This window comes from Equus caballus, chromosome 19, assembly GCF_041296265.1.
Source record: "Equus caballus isolate H_3958 breed thoroughbred chromosome 19, TB-T2T, whole genome shotgun sequence".
NCBI lineage: Eukaryota > Metazoa > Chordata > Mammalia > Perissodactyla > Equidae > Equus > Equus caballus.
The window spans coordinates 31,877,509-31,897,584 of record NC_091702.1 but is presented as its reverse complement, the minus strand read 5'-3'; the positions used below and the strand labels follow the sequence as shown (position 1 = coordinate 31,897,584).

Below are 20,076 nucleotides of genomic sequence, written 5' to 3'. Positions count from 1 at the left end.
ATTATTATAAAAGTAATTTAAATAGTCTAATCAATCATTTCATATCAGAGTCATGGGGAAAAGGCAAATATTTTATGCCAAATTTTGGGGAGGTCTTTCTAGCAGAGGCTGTTGTGTCACGTCCCTATCCCCTCTGCCACCTGAAGGTCATTGCAGACAATTCCTGAGTGTGTCAAAGGCTTCCTGAGTCTCCCTACATTATTGACCTCTCTGGTCACTGAAGAGGGGCAGGTAGAGAGTGCTGGGAAGTTAATGCCCCAGGAGTGACCTGCAACTATTGAGTTGTGGGAGTTGGTGGATAAATACCCCAGCTTCCACACCCCTCAGTGGGACAATTCTGAGCTATGTTCCACACAGCATCCCAGAGAGTCTCAGCCCTTCTTGCCTACATCAGTCCTCTCTCCTTAGTACATTGGCTTTCTAGCCTTCACTATCTCAGCCTCCCTCCCACCTCCATTCCCTCTCTGTGTTTCCTGGAAATACCTCCTCCATAAACTCTTTATATCCAAATCCTTGTCTTAGGGTTTGCTTTGGGGGTCACCCAATGTAAGACAGTCATTTCAGTATGCAAATTGTTTTTTCACATATTAGAAGGACACTGGCAAACCAGACAAAATGATATGCTATGTGCTTGCTTTTGACATTAGGTTATCCAAACAATCTTGGATGGGTTTCCTTTTCCATCTACTTGTTCTGATTTTGATCCCTGTGTGTTTCCTTTCAGCAAGTAGATGTATCCTTTCTCTGCAGGGACCTCAAACTGGGGATCCCAGCCACATGGGCGGGCAGAGACACCTCAGGGCTGGCCACACCAGCATTTCCACCAAAGCACAGGCTCCCTGGGGCAGTTGGCACTGGCTGAAGAGGATGGGATATGGTGGGGTGGTAGTGCGTGTGGAGGCTGCGATGGGAAAGAGACATTTAAAGCCTCACTTGTGCCTACTTACAGAGGCAGTCACACATACAGACATGCACACACACAGAGTCTCTCTCCAATCATTTTAGAGCCTCAGCCAGATACACAAATAGTGTCTCAGCTCACATGTCCTGTCATAGCATAACAAAATGCGAAGTTCTTCTGTTTAGGAGCTTGCATTTCAAAGATGGGGGAAGCGAAGACTCCTTCCCTTTGTGCATGGATTGTTTTGTCCCTTTGCTTTAGTTTTGGTTACAGGATTTATTTTTCGGATGACTGCCATGACAGTTGATGCCCTGAGGGTTTAGACACTTGACAATGCCCATGACTATTTCAGAGGACTGGCCTCTGGAGAATTATGGTTTCCCAGGCTCCATAGACAATAGTTGAATAATTTTGATGCCTGAGCCTAATTTGTCCAAGAATTATGTTGATCACTTCATGCATAAAAGATACTGTAGTTTGGGCATCTCAAAACTTGGCTACCAATCAGAATCTTTTCATGTGCTTGTCGAAAATACAGAAACGTGGACTTCATCCCAGTCTTAATAAATCAGAATATTTCACAGCAAAGACAAGATTATTTTTTTTAGCAAGCACATCAGGAAGTTGCTTTTGGGAACCATGGGAAGAATGGAAAGCCATGAGCAATGGGAGACTTGGATTCCCAACTTTGCCACTAAGTTGTTATATGAATCTACTTATCTCATTTCTCAGGACCTTATCTCAAGATGAGGGTCATGCTTCCTGAAAGCAACCTGGCAATAATATGCATCAAGAACCCTTAAAATACTAAGTCTTTGACAGTAATTCTTTTAGGAAGCTATTCTAAGAAAGTGTTCTAAAACGTGGAGAAAGATGTTTATTTCAGTGTTACTTATAATAGTAAAAATATGGAAAAACCTAAGTCACTAGCAATAAGGGGTTGGTAAAATAAATTGTGCACCCATGAAAAATAATAATTCCAAAGAATTTTAAATTTTAAATCATAAAAGCTCATGGTATAATATTAAGTGAAGAAGCAGGTTACAAAATATTTATATAGTATGAATTTAACCATGATAAAGATATTTAATCAGAGAAAATAGCCTGTAAGTAATTAGATTGAAATATTAAAAATGGCTATGAGATTATGGGTGATTTTCTTTTTCTAATGTGTACTTTTATTATTAGTTTCTCAATTTTTCTATAGAGAGTATGAATTATTTTTATAATCAGTAACATTTTTTGTTTGTTTAGTTTTTTTGTTTGGTTTGGTTTTTAAGGAGGAGTTTGAGTTTTCTGACCTCTGGGATCTCTTTCAGCTCTGAAATTGTATGAAATATATTCTAATTCTTTGGCATCCATGGTGTCCACTTTAGCTTTGTCATCTGTGATCTTGGGCAAGAGGAGACCAATGGATGTGACGTTTGCCCTGACGCTTTTTGTGATCCTTCTAGGTAGCATTCCCAGGAAACTTGCAGCTCATATTCATCCTTCGTCCATCTTGCTTTCTCCAGAGGACTTTCACTGACATTGGCATCAAATACTATCGAGATGAATTTAAAATGAAAGTGCCGGTAAGCGTGACCTTTCATCTTGTCTCTGTTTGGTTAGGGCATGTATAGAAGATGGCATTTGAGCTGGGTTTCTAAGGATGATAGGACTCCAGAGGTAGAGAGGGAGAGGAGGGCATTTGGGCAGAGGGAATAGCATGTGTAAGGACATGGAAGCAGGAAATACACACTTTATGTGAGGTCCATGGGGAAGCCTGATTCTTGTTGGAGTACATATGGGATAATCTTTTGGAAGAAAAGGTAGGAAACATGAAACAGCTCTTTAAGGATAAGGATAAAGGGTCTGGATTTTATTCAGGGCAATGGAGATCCAGTGAAGGTTTTGAGTTGGGGAGTGACTTGGATAAAGTGGTACTGGAGTTATATAATTCTGAAGGTGGTGTCCAAGACTGTAGAAAGAGATTGAAGGAGGAAGAGAAATTGTAATGGCACAGATGAAAGAAAATAAGGATCTAAAATAGGAGGGTGACATAAATATAAGCAACAGTACAGTAAAAATAAAAACAAACACTGTGATACTCATAACAAATTAAAGCGATAAAATTAAAAATTTTACGTATAACTTTGACAGAGATGTGGGGGAAACAGGCACTTTCATACTTTGCTGAATAGGAATAAAGTTGGTATTGATCAATGTGAAGGACTAATTGGCAGTATTTATCAAAAATTAAAATGTACACACTCTTTGACCTTCCTATAAAAATTATTCTACAGATACTTCCTCACACGTGCACAAAGCTGCATATACAGTGATATTCATTGCCAAATTGTTTGTCATAATAAATGATTGGCAACAACTCAATGTCCAATGAGAGGGGACTGGTTAAATAAACTATGGTCTACCCAATCAATGAAATACTTTGCAGCCATCAAAAGTGGTAAGGTATCGTACAGCCACAATGGAAACAGTTGGCAGTTTCTCATAAAGTTAAACATACACCTACCATCCAAGAGAAATGAAAACACATGTCCACAAAAAGCCTTGTACAAGAATGTCCATCAAGAGGTGACTGGATAAAGAAATTGTGGCATATTCATATAATGGGATAACATTAAGCAATAAAAAGGAGTAAAGTACTGATGTGTGCAACAACATGGACACACGTCAAAAATATTCTCTTGAAAGAAAGAAGCTAGATACTAAAGAGCATATTCTCTGCGATTCTTTTTATATAAAGTTCGAGAAGAGTCAAAACTAAGCTATGATAGAAAATTAAAACAGTGGCTGCTGTTGGGGTGAGGGGTAGTGAGATCGACTGGAAGGGAACTTTCTGAGGAGATGTTCTATCTCTTGATTCAATGGTGTTACATGTGTATATATTTGTAAAAATGAATCGAACTATACTTTTGAAATCTGTACATTCTATTGATGTAAATTATATCTGAATTGAAAAATGAAAAACAAAAATAAATGATAAATCTATCGTGATATAGAAAAGTTTCTAATATGTATTTTGGTTTTATTTTTTCTTTAGTTGAAAATAATTTCATACTCAGAAAAATTCAAAGAATAAGAATAGTACAGGGGGCCGGCCCCATGGCCGAGTGTTTGAGTTTGTGCTCTCCGCTTCGGCGGCCCAGGGTTTCATCGGTTCGAACCCTGGGTGCGGACGTGGCACCGCTCATCAAGCCATGCTGAGGCGGCATCCCACATGCCACAACTAGAAGGACCCACAACTAAAAATACACAACTATGTACTGGGGGGCTTTGGGGAGAAAAAGGAAAAATAAAATCTTAAAAAAAAGAGAATAGTACAAAGAACATTCCATGCCCTTTACCCAGATTCATTCACTTATTGTCAATATTTTACCTTCATTTGCTTCTCTCTATACATTATCATACACCTCTATAGATGTATGCAATTCTTCCTCTCTATTATATATTATAATATGTATATTTATCTCTCTATATAGTATATATATGTTACATATGTATAATATGTATTATGTATATATAGTATATGTTACATATATATAATATGTATTACATCTATATATATATAGAAAGAGATAAATATACATATAGAAATACATGTATTCTACGTATACATAATAGATGTGTGTGCGTACGTACAGGATCCAGTCTAGGATCAGATAGTGCATTTAGTTGTCATATCTCTTTAGTCTCTAATCTAAAACATTTCCACAGCCTTTCTTTGTCTTTTATGACATTAGTATTTTTGAATAATATAGTCCCTTAAAAAAAAACAACACCTCATTTGGGGCTTGTATGATGGTTTCTTAGGGTTCAATTTGGGTTATGCATTCCCAACTGGAATATACTTAAGTGATGTCATTTCCTTCTCAGGGTGTCACATGTGGAGACACACCATGTTCATCTGCCCCTCATTGGTGATGTTAATTGTGGTCCTCTGATCAAGGCATTGTCCAATTTCTCAAATGTATTATAATGTTTTCCCTTGCAGGGAAATCTTTGGAGAGACACTTAAAGACCATACAAATATCCTGCTCCTCAAAAATGTCTCTTTGTATTTAATATCCATTGATAATTCTTGCCTGGAACAACCTTTATTGTGTTGGTTGCAAAATAATGATTTTCCAACTCCAACATTCTCTCAGCATTTGCTAAACAGAAGTTGGTATTCTACTATAAACTAGAATGTTCTTCTCTCCTATTTATTTATTTGTCTGTTATTATTTTTTCAATGGTTTATAATTCATTACTGTTCTTAATTATTTTGATGCCCAAATTGTCCCAGATTTGGCCAGTTGGAGCCCCTTTAAGCCGGCTCCTATGTCCCTGTGACTTTTTTTTTTTCAGTGCTTCCTTACTTTCTGGCCTAATATGATGTTTCAGGCTCATCTCATACGTACCCTAATCCAGCCCTGTAGGTAGCTATTTCTCTGAGGAGCCCTGATTCCTTTGGGTGGTGAATTAGACCAGGATCTGGATGCTAGGTGTGCTGTTTCCACTTAGGCGTCTTTACCTCTAGCCCCTTTCAGCAAAGTCTGTGTATATATCTATATATACACATCTACATGCACACTGGTAATTATATATGCACACCTTATGTACACATATATACATACATAGACGTATGTGTATACTATATATGAACATATGTTTTTATTCTAGAAATCATAGAGTTCACACTGATACCTTAAATTTTAGGCCATAAAAGATACATTTTTTTAGGCCATCTAAGATAGGATTTTTTTTGTTTTGTTTTTTTTTTTGAGGAAGATTAGCCCTGAGCTAACATCTGCTGGCAATCCTCCTCTTTTTGTTGAGGAAGACTGGCCCTGAGTTAACATTCATGCCCATCTTCCTCCACTTTATATGTGGGACCCCTACCACAACATGGTTTGCCAAGCGGTGCCTTGTCCACACCCGGGATCCGAACTGGTGGACCCCAGGCCGCCGAAGCGGAACGTGCGAATTTAACCGCTGCACCACTGGGCCGGCCCCTAAGATAATATTTTTAAGTGGGGATAAAAGCAAGGGGGAATAGTAAATACAGTATTTTCCCACTGGAATAAAATAGGAGGGGAATATATGTGATTGTATGTGCCTGGATCACCTCAGGAGGGATATATAAGATATGCCAGAAACTGGTTGGAGTGCTTGCCTCCTGGCTAGAACTGGAGCCTGGAGGTAGTGGTGAGAGGAAGACTATTTTTCTATTTAGAAAGACTCTTTTTCTGTTTGAATTTATTATCACCTACATATATTATGTGTTCAAAAGAAACCAAAAACCCCACTTTAATGGAAATTGCTCTGAGAAAATATTTAACCCATCTCAGTAGAACCTGATCATCTCAGACAAGGGATTTTTCTATTTCCTTTTTCACTGTTACTTTCCCTCTTTTGGTTCCATTTTATATTAATAGATTTCTTAAAATACTTTCTCCCAAAACTTTGGGTATTAACCAGACTCAAAATGAATTTCCCATTCTATTTTAAATACTTGTTTTAAAATATTTGCATGTTTAAGGGAAATGTGAACCGGGTGTTTCGTATTCTGTTTTCCTGACTTGATTAACAATTAATATTGGGGAAGAGATGTTGACTTCCAGGAAGTTAATCATCTTGCCTTAAACCTTATAAGCTTTCTTCCCTTTCAGAGAGGAAGACTAGTCAGTTGCTTCTTGTTATCAAAAAGGTTTGGAGTTTGAACTGAGCATTTGGCCCAACGTCGTACATATTCCCCTGGTTGTGTATAAAACACATCTCTCCAGGTGAGAATATGTATGCGGATACACATGGGATTTATGCCCTGCTTTCGCGTGGTGCATTTTTACTAAGGAGAGAATGAATGTCTACTTTGTCTTGATACTATGTCTTTAGTTGCTGCTATTTGTGGTAGTGTATGTTGACTCCTTACTCATCATACTTTTCATTTTAAACTTAAAATCAGCTTGTTGAAAAGCTGTCAGTCATCCAACCTATGGGCAAATTTAGTAGGGCATTTCGTAAGGCAAAAACTTTATCCTGTAAGCTACTGTTTCACCTTACGAAGAAGACCGCACTCCCCTCGTAGCTCTGACGTGCCACAGAATTCAGCATGCGAAGTTACCAAGCTTCAAACTTCAAAATGTATTTTGCCTTTTAAATGACAGTTCAAACTGTTGGTTTGTCTCCTTGAATTTGTTTTAAAAACGTGGTTGTGATATTAGCACTTTACTCTGTAGCTCCCTGTCTTCTCATTATATCTCCCTGCTCATTTCTAATTAGATAATAGTTCTATTTTCATGGTTTCAGGGGAAAAGCAGTTTATTCTGCATGACTCATAAGAATGTGGTGGAGTGGGGACAGCCCTGTGGCCGAGTGGTTAAGTTTGGGCGCTCTGCTGTGGCGGCCCAGGGTTTCCCCGGTTCGGATCCTGGGCGTGGACATGGCACCGCTCGTCAGGCCACGTTGAGGCAGCGTCCCACATGCCACAACTAGGAGGACCTGAAGCTAGGATATACAACTATGTACGGGGGGGATTTGGGGAGATAAAGCAGAGGAAAAAAAAAAGATTAGCAACAGTTCTTAGCTCAGGTGCCAATCTTTAAAAAAAAAAGGGAAAAAAAAAGAATGAGGTAGACCAAGGACGTTATTGTAGTGGAGTCACTTAGCCTTGCCGTAGCTTTCCCCAAGGAGAGGGGTACATTGATATAGCAAAGAGTTTCTGAGTGCCTCTTGCTGGTACTTATCTATTCTGGAACAGCTGTCTTCAGAGCTGCCTCACAAAATTGTTAGGTGAAGTGGCTAAGGCAGTGGGGCAAAAATCCCTAAAGAGGCTATGCAAATTAAGTTCTTAAAATGCAATCTGTGACAAATATAGGAAATGCTTCTTTCATCATTAAAAGATCATATATCACCTTGAAAGAACAGCTTTAAGCAACTAGAGATAAGAACATAAATGTATACTGAAAAGGAAAAAAATATGACATTGTTAATCTATAGCAGCTGTTCTAAGAATGTGCATGTCGGACATGGTGTGGTAGAGTCAGCGCTGCCACAGGAGGGAATGAGAACGAGGCTTGGAAGGAAGAAGTTTATTATACTCACGGGTCCCAGGTTGGGTGGGGGCCCAGGGGAAGCATGAGGTTTTGGCCCAGAGGCAGGAGCAGGAGGATAAAAGCCTGGGCCAGAGCCTTTGTTGAGGTTTCCACAGGAAAAGTGAACCAGGGCAGGGTAAAAAGTTTAGGCTTGGCTAATTTGAATAATTCCACTGGCTTTGGGTGTGTGGGGGTTGTCGTTAGTTGCCTGGTAACTGACCCTGGGATGATTTAGCACAGGATCAAGGCTGGCTTGCTGTGTGAGAGTGAGATCAGAATGGAGTGGAGGAATATGGGTTTGACGCTGGATGGTTTGCATATCAAACAAGTGCTCCCTTTTTTTTTTTTTAAATCCCTAAATCCTTTCTTTGTCTCTAGCCCTGGGAGGAACAGTCTCTCCCCAGTCGGTGAGGCCACAAATGCCAGCAAGGAGGAATATAGAAAATAAGAAAATATAGTTAATATAATTGGCCCCATCATGAAAGGATGCCCAATAGACAAATCCAGAATTTGTGAAAACACAGAACGACTATTTTAAGGCCAGGTTTACATGTTCAGAGTGTCCTGTGAGTTTGATGAGCAAAATCATTGTGCTTTTCCCTTTCTTATGTAGAATTTTAAAACTTTTTTCTTTTTCCTCTTGACGCTGTAAAGATTAAAAGAGGAAAAAAATTTTATGGTGGAGCTGCCTCTCCTTCATTTTTTAATTTACATGCAATAAAATTCACTCTTTTGGTGTACAGGTGTATGAGTTTTGACAAATGCATGGTGTTATTTAAGCACCACTACAGTGAAGATACAGAATAGTTCCATCACCCCCTAAAATTTCCTCATGCTGCCCTTTTTTTTTTGAGGAAGATCAGCCCTGAGCTAACTACTGCCAATCCTCCTCTTTTTGCTGAGGAAGCCTGGCCCTGAGCTAACATCCGTGCCCATCTTCCTCTACTTTATATATGGGACGCCTACCACAGCATGACGTGCCAAGTGGTGCCATGTCCACATCCGGGCTCCCAACCAGCGAACCCCTGGCCGCCGAAATGGAACGTGCAAACTTAACTGCTGCGCCACTGGGCCAGCCCCTCATGCTGCTCCTTTGTAGTCAACCTCTCTCCCCAGCCCTAACCCCTGGCATCCCTATAGTTTTGCCATTTCCAGAGAGTCGTATAAGTGGAATCATAAACTAAATAGCCTTTTGAGTCTGCCTTCTGTCACTTAGCATAAAACATTTGGATTTCATCCATGTTGTTGTGTGTGTCAATCGTTCTTTCTTTTTATTGCTGAATATTATTCCACGTTACAGATGTACCAGAGTGTATTTATCCGTTCATCAGCGAAGGACATCTGAGTTTTCTAGTTTTTAGTGATTAAAAATAAATCTGCTATAAACATTCACATACGTTCTTATAAACAGTCGCATAGTTTTCTTGTGGGCCATATGGTAAGTACGTGTTTAACTTTATGAGAGACTGCCAAACGGTTTTGCAGAGTGGCTCTGTTACTTTGCATTCCCACCAGCAATGTATGAGAGTTCCAGCTGCTTCCATATTCTTGGCTCTCTTGGAATGGTCAGTGTTTTCTTTTTTAGCCATTCTTGTATGTATGTTGTGGTATCTCACTATGTTTTTAACTTGCAGTTCACTACTAACTAATGAGAATGAACCTCTTTTCATGTCCTTATTTTCCATCTGTATATCTTCTTTGGTGAAGCATCTGTTCAAATCTTTGTCCATTTTTAGTAGTATTATTTGTTTTCTTATTGTCGAGATTTCGGTTTTTGTTTTTGTTTTTTTTTTTGGAGGAAGATTAGCCCTGAGCTAACATTTGCTGCCAATCCTCCTGGTTTTGCTGAGGAAGAGTGGCCCTGAGCTAACACCCATGCCCGTCTTCCTCTACTTTATATGTGGGATGCGTGCCACAGCATGGCTTGACAAGCGATGTGTAGGTCCACACCAGGGATCCGAACAGGCGAACCCCGGGCCACTGCAGCAGAATGTGCAAATTTAACCGCCGAGCCACTGGGCTGGCCCCTTATTGTTGAGATTTGAGAGTTCTTTATATATTCTGGATATGAGTCCATTGCCAGATACGTAATTTGTAAATATTTTCTCCTAGTTTGCAGGTTGTCTCTTCATTCTCCTAACTGTCTTTTGCAGAGCAAATGTTTTACATTTGGGTGAAATCTAGTTTTTCAGTTTTTCTTTTACGAGTTATGCTTTTGGTGTCGTATGTCAAAATTCTTTGCCTAACCCAAAAACTTTTCTCCTAAGATTTTTCTCTTATATTTTCTTCTCTAAGTTTTATGTTTTATATTTAGATCTGGGATCCATTTTGAGTTAATTTTGAGATAAATGTGAGGTCAAGTTTCCTTTTTTTGCATGTGGATCCCCAGTTGTTTCAGCACCATTTGTTGAAAATGGAATGATTTCTGCATTGAATTGATTTTACACCTTTGTCAAAAGTCAGATTAGCATTTGCCAGGGTTCGGGTGAAAGGTACATGGGAGCTCTCTGTACTATCTTTGTGATTTCCTGTGTATCTATAATTACTTCAAAATAAAAAGTTAAAGAAATCAGTTGACCATATTTGTGTGAGTCTATTTCAGGACTCTCCATTCTGTTCCATTGATCTATTTGTCTATCCTTTGTTATTACCACTCTTTTGATTCCTGTAGCTTATAATAAGTCTTAATCAGGTAGTGTGAGTCGTCCGACTTTATTCTTTTTCAAAATTATTTTATCTATTATATGTACTTAGCATTTCCATTTGAATTTTTGAATCAGCTTGTCAGTTTCTATGAAAACTCTGCTCGGATTTTGATTAGGATTACTTCGAATCTACAAATCAATGCTTAACAGTATTGAGTCTTCTATCTTCCTTTTATTTCTGATGTTCACTTTTAGCTTTCAGTGTAAAATTTCTCTAGATCCCCTAAAGCCAATGATGAGCAAGCAGAGTCCGGATAAGAGTGGGAGCACACACCTCCATCTCCTGTTCAGTTAAGTCGAACAGAAGACATGCAGCCTGGCAGGAGAGGTTGCACAGCTCCAGGCTGTGGGGCAGACTTACTTCTGCCTAACACAAAGTTGCACATCGGTATTTTTTTAAAAAAAGATGAAAATGTTACCGTAGCAACTAATGTTCTGAGAAGCAAAATATATTTTTAACTTGATAATTTCTTATCTGTCCTATATAATTTCTAATTTTAGAAAGACTAAAAATCTTTTTGAAACTCCCAAGAGTGGTTTAAAATTTTTAGGAGAGAAAGGCATAGTTGGATTCAGGGTTTTTTTCTTTCTCTCATGTTATGAAAATAATTTTTAAAATTCCCAAACTCCTTTTCAGAAGGGAAGGAGAAAAGCCTGGGGCCTGACGAGGTTAATGTAGTGATAGGTAGTAATCAAATCCCGCTAGACCTAAGTTCTTTGAAGACAGGGCCTGTCCTGCTTACCATTTTATTTCTCAGAGCCAGGCATTCATTAGAAGTTCAGTACATATTTGCTGAATGAGTAAATCAATTTTCTTTTCACCTATAGACTATGAGCCCTAACTTAGATGTTTTTCATTCCAAAGTGGGCTTGTCGCTTGACTAGTACTATATAATAATAGAATAAAACCTATATTCTTATGTCCTCTGACCAAGAATCAATTTTCAAAATCATCCAAGGAGTGAAGAAATACAAGGTCATTAGTTAAAAGCTTTAAGGAGGGGGCTGGCCCCGTGGCTGAGTGGTTAAGTTTGTACTCTCCGCTTCAGTGGCCCAGGGTTTCGCCGGTTTGAATCCTGGGCGCTGTGCTGGGCACGAACATGGCACCACTCGTCAGGCCACACTGAGGCGGCATCCCACATGCCACAACTAGAAGGACCCACAACTAAAAATATACAACTCTGTACAGGGGGGCTTTGGGGAGAAAAAGGAAATAAATAAAATCTTTTAAAAAAAAAAGCTTCAAGGGGAATGGGTTTGAGAGAGAGGAGTGAGGAGTCCTTGCTCCTGGTTAGAGGTGAGTAGGGGGTGTGACGTTGTCCCTGGGACAGACAGCCAGGACCACGCCCTGGTAGGGCCACTGCAGAGGAGTGGAAAGGCGCAATTTGGAATGTGTCATCTCCTTCTAGATGGGTGAGTGTTCATTCATCAGCATGGGTGTGTTCACCTGCAGGAATGTTTGTTATAAAAACCTACTCCCTATTACCTGCAAATCTCCTCCATGCAGATAGTGTGGGGGCGCATCAACATTCTTCGTGGGAGGTCCATCAGTGTAGGGAATCTTTTCAATACATACTCCTCAGTGGGTCTGCATATTCTAATTTTATTTTTGTATTCACCAGCCCACCCTTTACTGGGCTCCTCATCACAGATTTCTAGGTCTCAGTGCAACACTTGATTTTGGTGGCTAAAGAGTATACCTTAGCCTGGGAACTTTTGACAAAAAATCACCTCAAGTAGGCGCTGACTTCCAGGTGGCTTAGAACTGAGCTCCCTGACTCAAGTCACCTTTGTCACAGGCTGTTCAACACTTCCTCAAGGTGGGGAAATTGAAAGGGCTTAAAGGTTTCTCTGCTGAATGGAGTAACCATTTGGGGTATAAATGCCGGATCAGGCAAAGCTGGAGTCCTGTTTAAATGACAGTGGAATGCAGATGAGCTACTGCTCCCTTACCTGTTTTTCTCTCTTATAGATCATTATGTTGAACTCTGTGTCTGACCTTCATGGCTACATTGAGAGAAGCCAGCTGACAGAGGACTTAGGGGGAACCTTGGAATATCGCCACAGTCAGTGGATGAATCATCGAACCGTCAGTACCAACTTTTGTGCCCTTTTCAATGGCTCTTGTTTTCCAGTAGACAGGGGAGTTAAAAGATCAACTATTGAGTGGTCATTTCCGTGACTGCCTACCATCAGGAAGGTTGGGTTTTCTAAGCCATAGTCTGGGGAGTAATAGGGTGGGAGGTAAAGCATGGAGTGCCTCCTGCTGACTACCTTCCCCTCACCTCATCTTCTGGCACGGGTGCTTTGGGAGACTTGACTTAGAGTGCCCCTGGGCAATTTTTAGGGTACCAACACCCCGCTATACCTCAGAGAAATAAATTCACTTGATCTGGGGTGGGTCTCAGACAGTAGTGTTTCACAAAATTCCCCAGATGACTCTAATGTACAGACACCAAGTCAGAAGATGCTGCATTTAAATATTGTGGCCATTACTTGCTGTCTGACCTTGGATGAGGAACTAAACCTCTCTGAGCTTGTTCCCTCTCCTGTTAAAATGGGACTGACCCAGTTGTTCTCAGCTGGGGACAGTTTTACTCGCCAGAGGACATTTGTAAATGTCTTTTGGACAGACATTTTTTGTAGTCATAATGTGAAGGGAGGAGTATTAGTGGCATCCAGTGGGTAGAAGCCAGGGATGCTGCTGAACATCTTATAAGGCACAAGACAGCCCCTACAACAAACAACTATCTGGCCCAAAATGTCAATAGTGCCAATGATGAGAAACCTTGGACTAACAAAAGGTACCTAGAAGTTTTGATGTGGGGAATAAGTGATATAATGTCTGTAAAAGCACCTGATATATAGTATTCTGCTTTTTCCTCCTTACTCATATTTGTGGTTATTATGCTAAACTAGAAGGGTCAGTAATATGGAGGAAAAAGTGAGATTGAAACTCATCAAATAGTAAGCGTTTCTCTGTAAAGTTGTCATTCCCCTTTCCCTGCTCTCCTAGCCCCTATGCCCTTGAAAAGATTGGGTTTTCTGAGCAAGATCAGGAGCCTTCTTCACCACCCTGATGACAACTTGTGGTTGTCCCTTGTGGAGCACCCCTCTCTGTATCTGGTCACCTTGGAAACGTGTTGGCCAACATTTACCACTGAACCCCTGAGCTACATTTAATTAGGTAGGAGAATTCACCCTGTTTTAGAGTGTAATTTTTATGATTATTTTTTTAAAAGAAAATTTAGGAATTAAAAAAATAGATTTCTAGCAACACAATGCATTTATTTCAAACCTGCAGATTCTAATTCCTCCCTCACTTCTTTATACGCCATGTAGTTCCAAGGAAGGAACATCCCTTCCCAAAACCTAGAGGAAGGCCCATGACTTGAGCAAGAACCCTTTAACCTTCTTATCAGTTTGACCACAATAATGGTGATTCTGAGAGAATATTAGGAAGAAAAAAAGGAATGGTGAAGTTCTTCACAAACTTATAATTCTAAATAAGCCTAAATATAAAAGAGATGGAGGGAAGCTGATGCAGAATGTCATACATGAGTGTGATGAGGGTTGTCCCAGGTGGCAGTTTCATTAGATCATATAAGATGTGGAACCTGAGTGCCTCTAGGTTTTATTTCTTCACTTGCTAGATTTTCATTACATTACTTTAATAATCAAAAAAATGTATTATCCCTTCAGCCTTAATGGGCTAGTGAGCTCTCCCCTTTGATCTGATTTTTCTACCAATCCTTTATTTTATTATATTGGTCATGTTTTTCAAGTTGCCTCAGACCTTTTTGAAATAACACAAATTTGCAACAGATAAAAAACAATGCATCTTGGCCTCAAAGATCTTAGTTTTCTAAGATCTTACAGAGGTAAACAAGACTGAATTTGTGAAGACTGATTATTTTAAAGACATGGCATGAACAGACACGCACACACATCCTCCCAGGCCTCGTGTGTATCGGTGGTTTCTGTTTGTGTATTGTTAAACATAGCGAACTTTGAAAAATACCATTTATTGAAACATGGGAGGTATTCTTTACATGCCGGTTGTGTGTTTTATATATATATTTTATACACACATATATAATTAGAAATATAATAATATAATATATATACACATATACATATTATTTTATATCTTATGAATACATAGATGCCCCCCTTTTTTGGTAACAGTGTGCTTTCAGGGTGTCAGATCTTTGAGACTCGTAAAAGGTTAGAACTGAAAAGAACCTCAAAGATCATTTATTTCAATCACCTTATTTTACAGATAAGGAAACTGACCTTCAGAGTAAAGAGGTGACTTATCTAAGGTCATATGATCAAGTAGTGGCAGAACCAAGACTAAAGCCAAGCTCTTTTCATCATCCTATCAGGGTCAGGTCCTCTGTGCCATTTCCAAGGTGATTATTCTCTAGTCAGACATAGAGAATCAAGTTAAATTGTTCATAGGATCCTCCACAGGAAACCTCTTGCTTTCCTCTGTTTCTGGGATGACATCTGCAGGCCTCACAGCTGATTCTCTTAGCTATTACTATTATTGCTGTTATTATTACACTTGTAAGATACTCTGCTGTGCCCAAGATCTGTTCACATTTGTTATTCCTTCGATCCTCAAAAAAACCCTGCAAAAACAGAGCAAGCATTATTCCTTTGTTTCAAACGAAGACACTGGGACTCAAAGGCAAAACATGGCTCACCCAAGATCACACAGTTAGAGAGGATCAGAATCTGGACTCTAATTCAAATCTCCAACTCTCAAGGCCAAGGTCTTTTGTTGATCTAGGTTGAAATCTAGTTTTGTTAAATCTGGTTTTGACTGACAAGAGGTGGTGTAGCTTTGTGCTTAAGAGTGCCAGTCCTAGAGCCAAATTACCTAGGTTCAATTCCAGTTCAGGCACTTATTTTGTGTATGACTTTGGGGTAATTACTTAACATCGATATGCCTCAGCTTCCTCATCTATAGATGTGGGTTGGTGATAAGAATAATGCTTAATTGAGATGCATTACAAGAGATGGTGCATATAAAGCAAAATACTTAATAATCTCATATTTTCCTATTAAAATTCCCCAGATAAATTGGATTTTTTATATGTTATTCATCATAAGCTATTATTGAATGCAGTTGAAAGAGTATTTTATACAGATGTTAGATTATGTGAAAGTAATTACATTTTAATGTACTTGAAAGAAAGATTTTCATACCAGTTAGTCTTTGTCTGACTTTCCAGGCCAAAAGTACTATGATGTTCAAGGTTGTGGCTGTATAAATACTTGTGCTGATAGGGGAGATTCCACCTACAGCAATACTTCAAGTACGAAAATGGTTGACGGAGAGAAAACTTTGGGTTCAGGCAATATGAGGGGATGTGCCATGATCCAGAAGCCTTATCATTTCAACCTCAGCCTTGGCCTCTGGCATAGGGAGGGCCATCTCAGATCTGGCACATCCTATATGATGTGGGTTTGGGGTTACAGAAATATTTTTGGATGATATAGGAACAGAAGTAACTTTTTCCTAAATGAAAATTAGGTTGGGTCTCTTTGTTCCTACCATTCACCCAGTCAGCAGCGGTTTATGGGCCACCTACTGTGTGACAGGCACAAGACCATGCCCCGGGGGAACAGAGATAAATGTGGCATTGTGTTTGCCCTTCAGGGGCAAAATTATCTAAGAAGCAGAGGGAATTGGGTGTGGCAATGCCAGTCGGCTGAGTGGAATGATTTGTGGGACTCTGAGAAGCCACTCATCTTCAACTAACTCTTCTGATGGTCAGTGTCACTTTTCCAAGGTTAGGCAATGTATTTCTTAAAGCACTGTGCTAAAATGCGGGTATCTCACCTGCAAAGTCAATCACCCACTAGCAGATAGTCATTTAATGGCAAAGTAGAGTCCTTAGTGGAAGGGACACAGGACAAATACATTTTTATAAAGGAGAAGTGAGAGGAAGAGGTTGCCAACCCCTACCCACATGTTACAGAAGTGACTCTCCTGAAGGTCGTTAGTGACCTAATCGCTACATCCATCTTTTCCCTTGATGTCGTATCCTCTCAGAAGCATTTGACAAGCCTGTCAGAGGGTCAGGCAGCCAGGCTGTGTGTGAGAGGGGAGGGGCCAGGATACAGGGCAGCGCAGGGGCTAGAAGAGGAGGAAAGGTTTATTAGAGGGAAGGGTGGCTGGTCCTGCCCTTTTCAGCATATCACCTAGTGGAAATCCTGAGTCAGATTTAATGTTAAGTATTCTTGGGGTAATGAACAGAGCCCTGAACTATAAGCACCTGACTTTGGTTGAATCCTTCCTTCTTTACGGCCCAAGTTGTATGATCTTGGGCAATTCACTTGACTTGTTGGAGCTTCTATTCCTTCTTTTATAAAATAGAGATAAAATACTTCCCACTCCAGATTATTGAGATGACAGACAAGCGTATAGCACAGAGTACAATGTGTGGTCCATTGCGGGTGCTGAGGAAGAGGTAGTTGGTTCTCCTGTCCTGTTGAGAGAGCATATTGGTGAATGTTTATCTCTTCACATTGTTATGATTGTCTGACCTTCCAGGCCATTGAAAACTTTGCCTTGACATTGAAGACCACTGCCCAGATGCTCCAGACCTTTGGGGACTGCCTGGCCACGACAGAGCTGCCCAGAGATGTGCCATCCACTGAAGTCCTTCTCATGTCCCACACCAGGCAGCGGGACAGGCTGCAGGTGAGTGACCTCTCAGAGGCCAACCTCTGTGCCAGCAGATGGTCAGCCTCCTGGAGAGTCTGGGAGCAGAATTAAAAATTAAGCCCTCTTTTTCCCTCTTCTCCAGTGACTTGGCAGCCAGTGATAAATCTTCAACCTTCTGGATAGGCAGTATGTGAAGAGAAAAATCTCTTAAAGACTGAGTGATGCGTGTAAAAGGATTGCAAATGAGACATGTGAGAAGCAGGGAGTTTCCCGCCAAAGGGAAACTTGCTCCAGCTCCATGCTGGTGAGATGAGGTGTGTGAGCATCCTTTCTGGGGCTCCTGTGACCTGCTCAGGACAGAGCAAGATATAGTGGGCTGAAATTGCAGTGGGGGGATGTGGGGGCGAGGATGGGAGTCGGCTTTTGAAACATAAGCTTTCCTGCCACTGTTGTGAAGTTTTGAGGCAGACTAATAAGCTGACTTATTGCTTCACTTTCTCAGGGATGTGTCTTTTTATTTGGGGACTAATTTGGCAAAGGGAACTGTGAAAGGTGCTCTGAACTGGGTTTAAGGAGACGCACCTATTAAATGATTCATAAAAGCACGTAAGAACCCGCTGAGAAGGGAGCTTGACAGGTTCTTTCAGGTCGTGCAGTAGGGGAAGTCTTCCTGGGAATTACGGGATGGATGTCAGCCCCTTTCTGCCTTCAGAAGCACAAACAGACCCAATCCATTATTTCACAGCAGACCAGAACCCAGTAGGGCAGCAAACCGAGGATTAGAAAGTTGATGGATCTTAGCATTACATGTATCCTTGCTGCACTTAGCTTGAGAAAAGCTAAACTCTTTTATCTGTGACCCAAGATTTGCAAAAATGCTTTACTAGGTGGTTGATTTGTTCATTTATTCAACATTTATTGATTACCCACCACTACATGCCAGGAACACGAACAAAAAAACACGAACTCAAGGAACACGTGGTTTAGTTAGGGGGGTCTCAGAGTCTAGGGAGCACTATTAAATTCTCTCTTTAAGAAGCTTGATAGCTAGAAAAAGTTCAAAATGTATTCAGGATTACTCTGAGTAATCAAACGATCTGGTTTGAAGCTGTGAAAGTCTGAAAATAGCCTGGAAATTTTCCCTGGAAATGCCTCTGAGAAGCTTGACCTTTCTCTTTGCCAAATATGTGGGCCAAGTTCACTTCCCATGATTCCTGGAAGAGCCAGCGCGGGGTGCAGAAGGCTGGGTCTGGGGTGCCCCTGCGAAGTCTGCTAGAAAAGGGTTGGTAGTTGCAGGTGACAGGTCTGTGGGGCAGTCAGTACAGGGGCGTGAGGTTGAGGATGCTGAGTGAGGCAGGAAGGTGCTGCGCACAGGGCTCCAGGCCTGGGCTCTTGAGCAAAGGTGTTCTCTGCCTTGTTCCAAGAAGGATTTGGAGAGGTTGCAGAGCAGAAGCACCGAAACGACAATGTGGTCAATCAGGGAGGTCTCTGGGGAAAAGGCAAAACATTTTGGATTTTAGACAAGGACATGTATCTGAGGGGTGAAAACCACAGGTCCTGCTGTATGTGGCGTGAGGGTTCCCGGGAAAGGCAGATGAGTGGGTGTTGCATCATTTCTACACAGGCAGAGAGTTCCTCAGCAGGAAAGAACCAGTCTCCAAGAGGAGTAAGATCATTTTCTTGTGCATGATGACCAGCTGTTCTCGGAATTAAAACGTGTAACTCTGCGCAAAGGAGGCTAAAACTTCACTCAGATTATGTAGAGCAATAATTTGTAGATCCACATAGTTTGCAGCATTGTCTGACATTTATAAGAAATAACCATATACTCTAATTATCACATCTCAGTTTGGTTAAACGCCCATATCTAAGCAGTAAGACAAGTGAAAGGAATTTGGGAGGCTCTATTTAATTAGCCTTTTAGTAAGTAAGTAAAATGCAATGTCTTACATAAACTAAATTTTTATGCTTGCATTTATATTCCACACTGCCCTAAAACCATGGAGAAATGCCTATAATTATCTTAAGATGAAATTCTCAAAAGAGTTTAATTTGTCCAAGCATTTACCTTGATTAAGAATATTAAGTGAATTTGAGGGCCCGCCCGGTGGTGCAGCGGTTAAGTTCGCATGTTCAGCTTCTCAGCAGCCCGGGGTTCGCCAGTTCAGATCCTGGGTGCGGACATGTCACTGCTTGGCATGCCATGCTGTGGTAGGCGTCCCGCATATAAAGTAGAGGAAGATGGGCACGGATGTCAGCTCAGGGCCAGCCTTCCTCAGCAAAAAGAGGAGGATTGGCAGCAGTTAGCTCGGGCTAATCTTCCTCCAAAAAAAGAATATTAAGTGAATTTGGATTAAAAATATAATTATTTTGTCTTTATTTTACCAAGTGATAGTAATATCCTTTAAAAGACAATATAGAGGGTTTCTTAAAGCCTTTTGTGATTACTAATTATTGGTCTAATGCAAATTTGATTTGTTTCTTATCTTGTAAATTAGAAGCAAAAATACCCAAATCATTAGAGTTATATTTTTTCTTTTTCTCATCCAAAAACACTTTAAAGAAAAAAGGAATACTGTTTAAAGTTTTATTGATAACTTAGTAGTTTTTGTAGTTATTTATACAAATTTTATTTTATTCTTATTAGAGTGTTTTACCTACTATAATCAAAGGTTTGTCAATGGATAAGAGGCATCAACTGCAAAAGAA

General features: G+C 40.3%; 2 protein-coding genes across 12 annotated transcripts in view; one reads left to right on the top strand and one right to left on the bottom strand.

Annotated features, from left to right (window-relative positions):
• The window catches only part of MCF2L2 (MCF.2 cell line derived transforming sequence-like 2), a 239,842-nt gene that overhangs the window by 85,063 nt on the left and 134,703 nt on the right, over positions 1 to 20,076 (top strand). For all 8 annotated transcript variants that reach the window (XM_070243320.1, XM_070243323.1, XM_070243321.1 and 5 more), the window contains 3 exons: positions 2,356 to 2,475; positions 12,658 to 12,774; positions 17,254 to 17,403. In XM_070243320.1, the coding sequence (XP_070099421.1) occupies positions 2,356 to 2,475; positions 12,658 to 12,774; positions 17,254 to 17,403 (387 nt within the window). The remainder of the gene's footprint in view (positions 1 to 2,355; positions 2,476 to 12,657; positions 12,775 to 17,253; positions 17,404 to 20,076) is intronic.
• Positions 18,259 to 20,076, bottom strand: part of B3GNT5 (UDP-GlcNAc:betaGal beta-1,3-N-acetylglucosaminyltransferase 5) — a 75,636-nt gene continuing 73,818 nt past the window's right edge. For 2 of the 4 annotated variants that reach the window (XR_011429080.1, XR_011429085.1), the window contains one exon: positions 18,259 to 18,855. The gene's annotated coding sequence lies outside the window, so the exon portion shown is untranslated. Of the gene's footprint in view, positions 18,856 to 19,435; positions 19,686 to 20,076 lie in introns of all 4 variants that reach the window. The other 2 variants (XR_011429079.1, XR_011429081.1) reach the window with 2 other exon arrangements.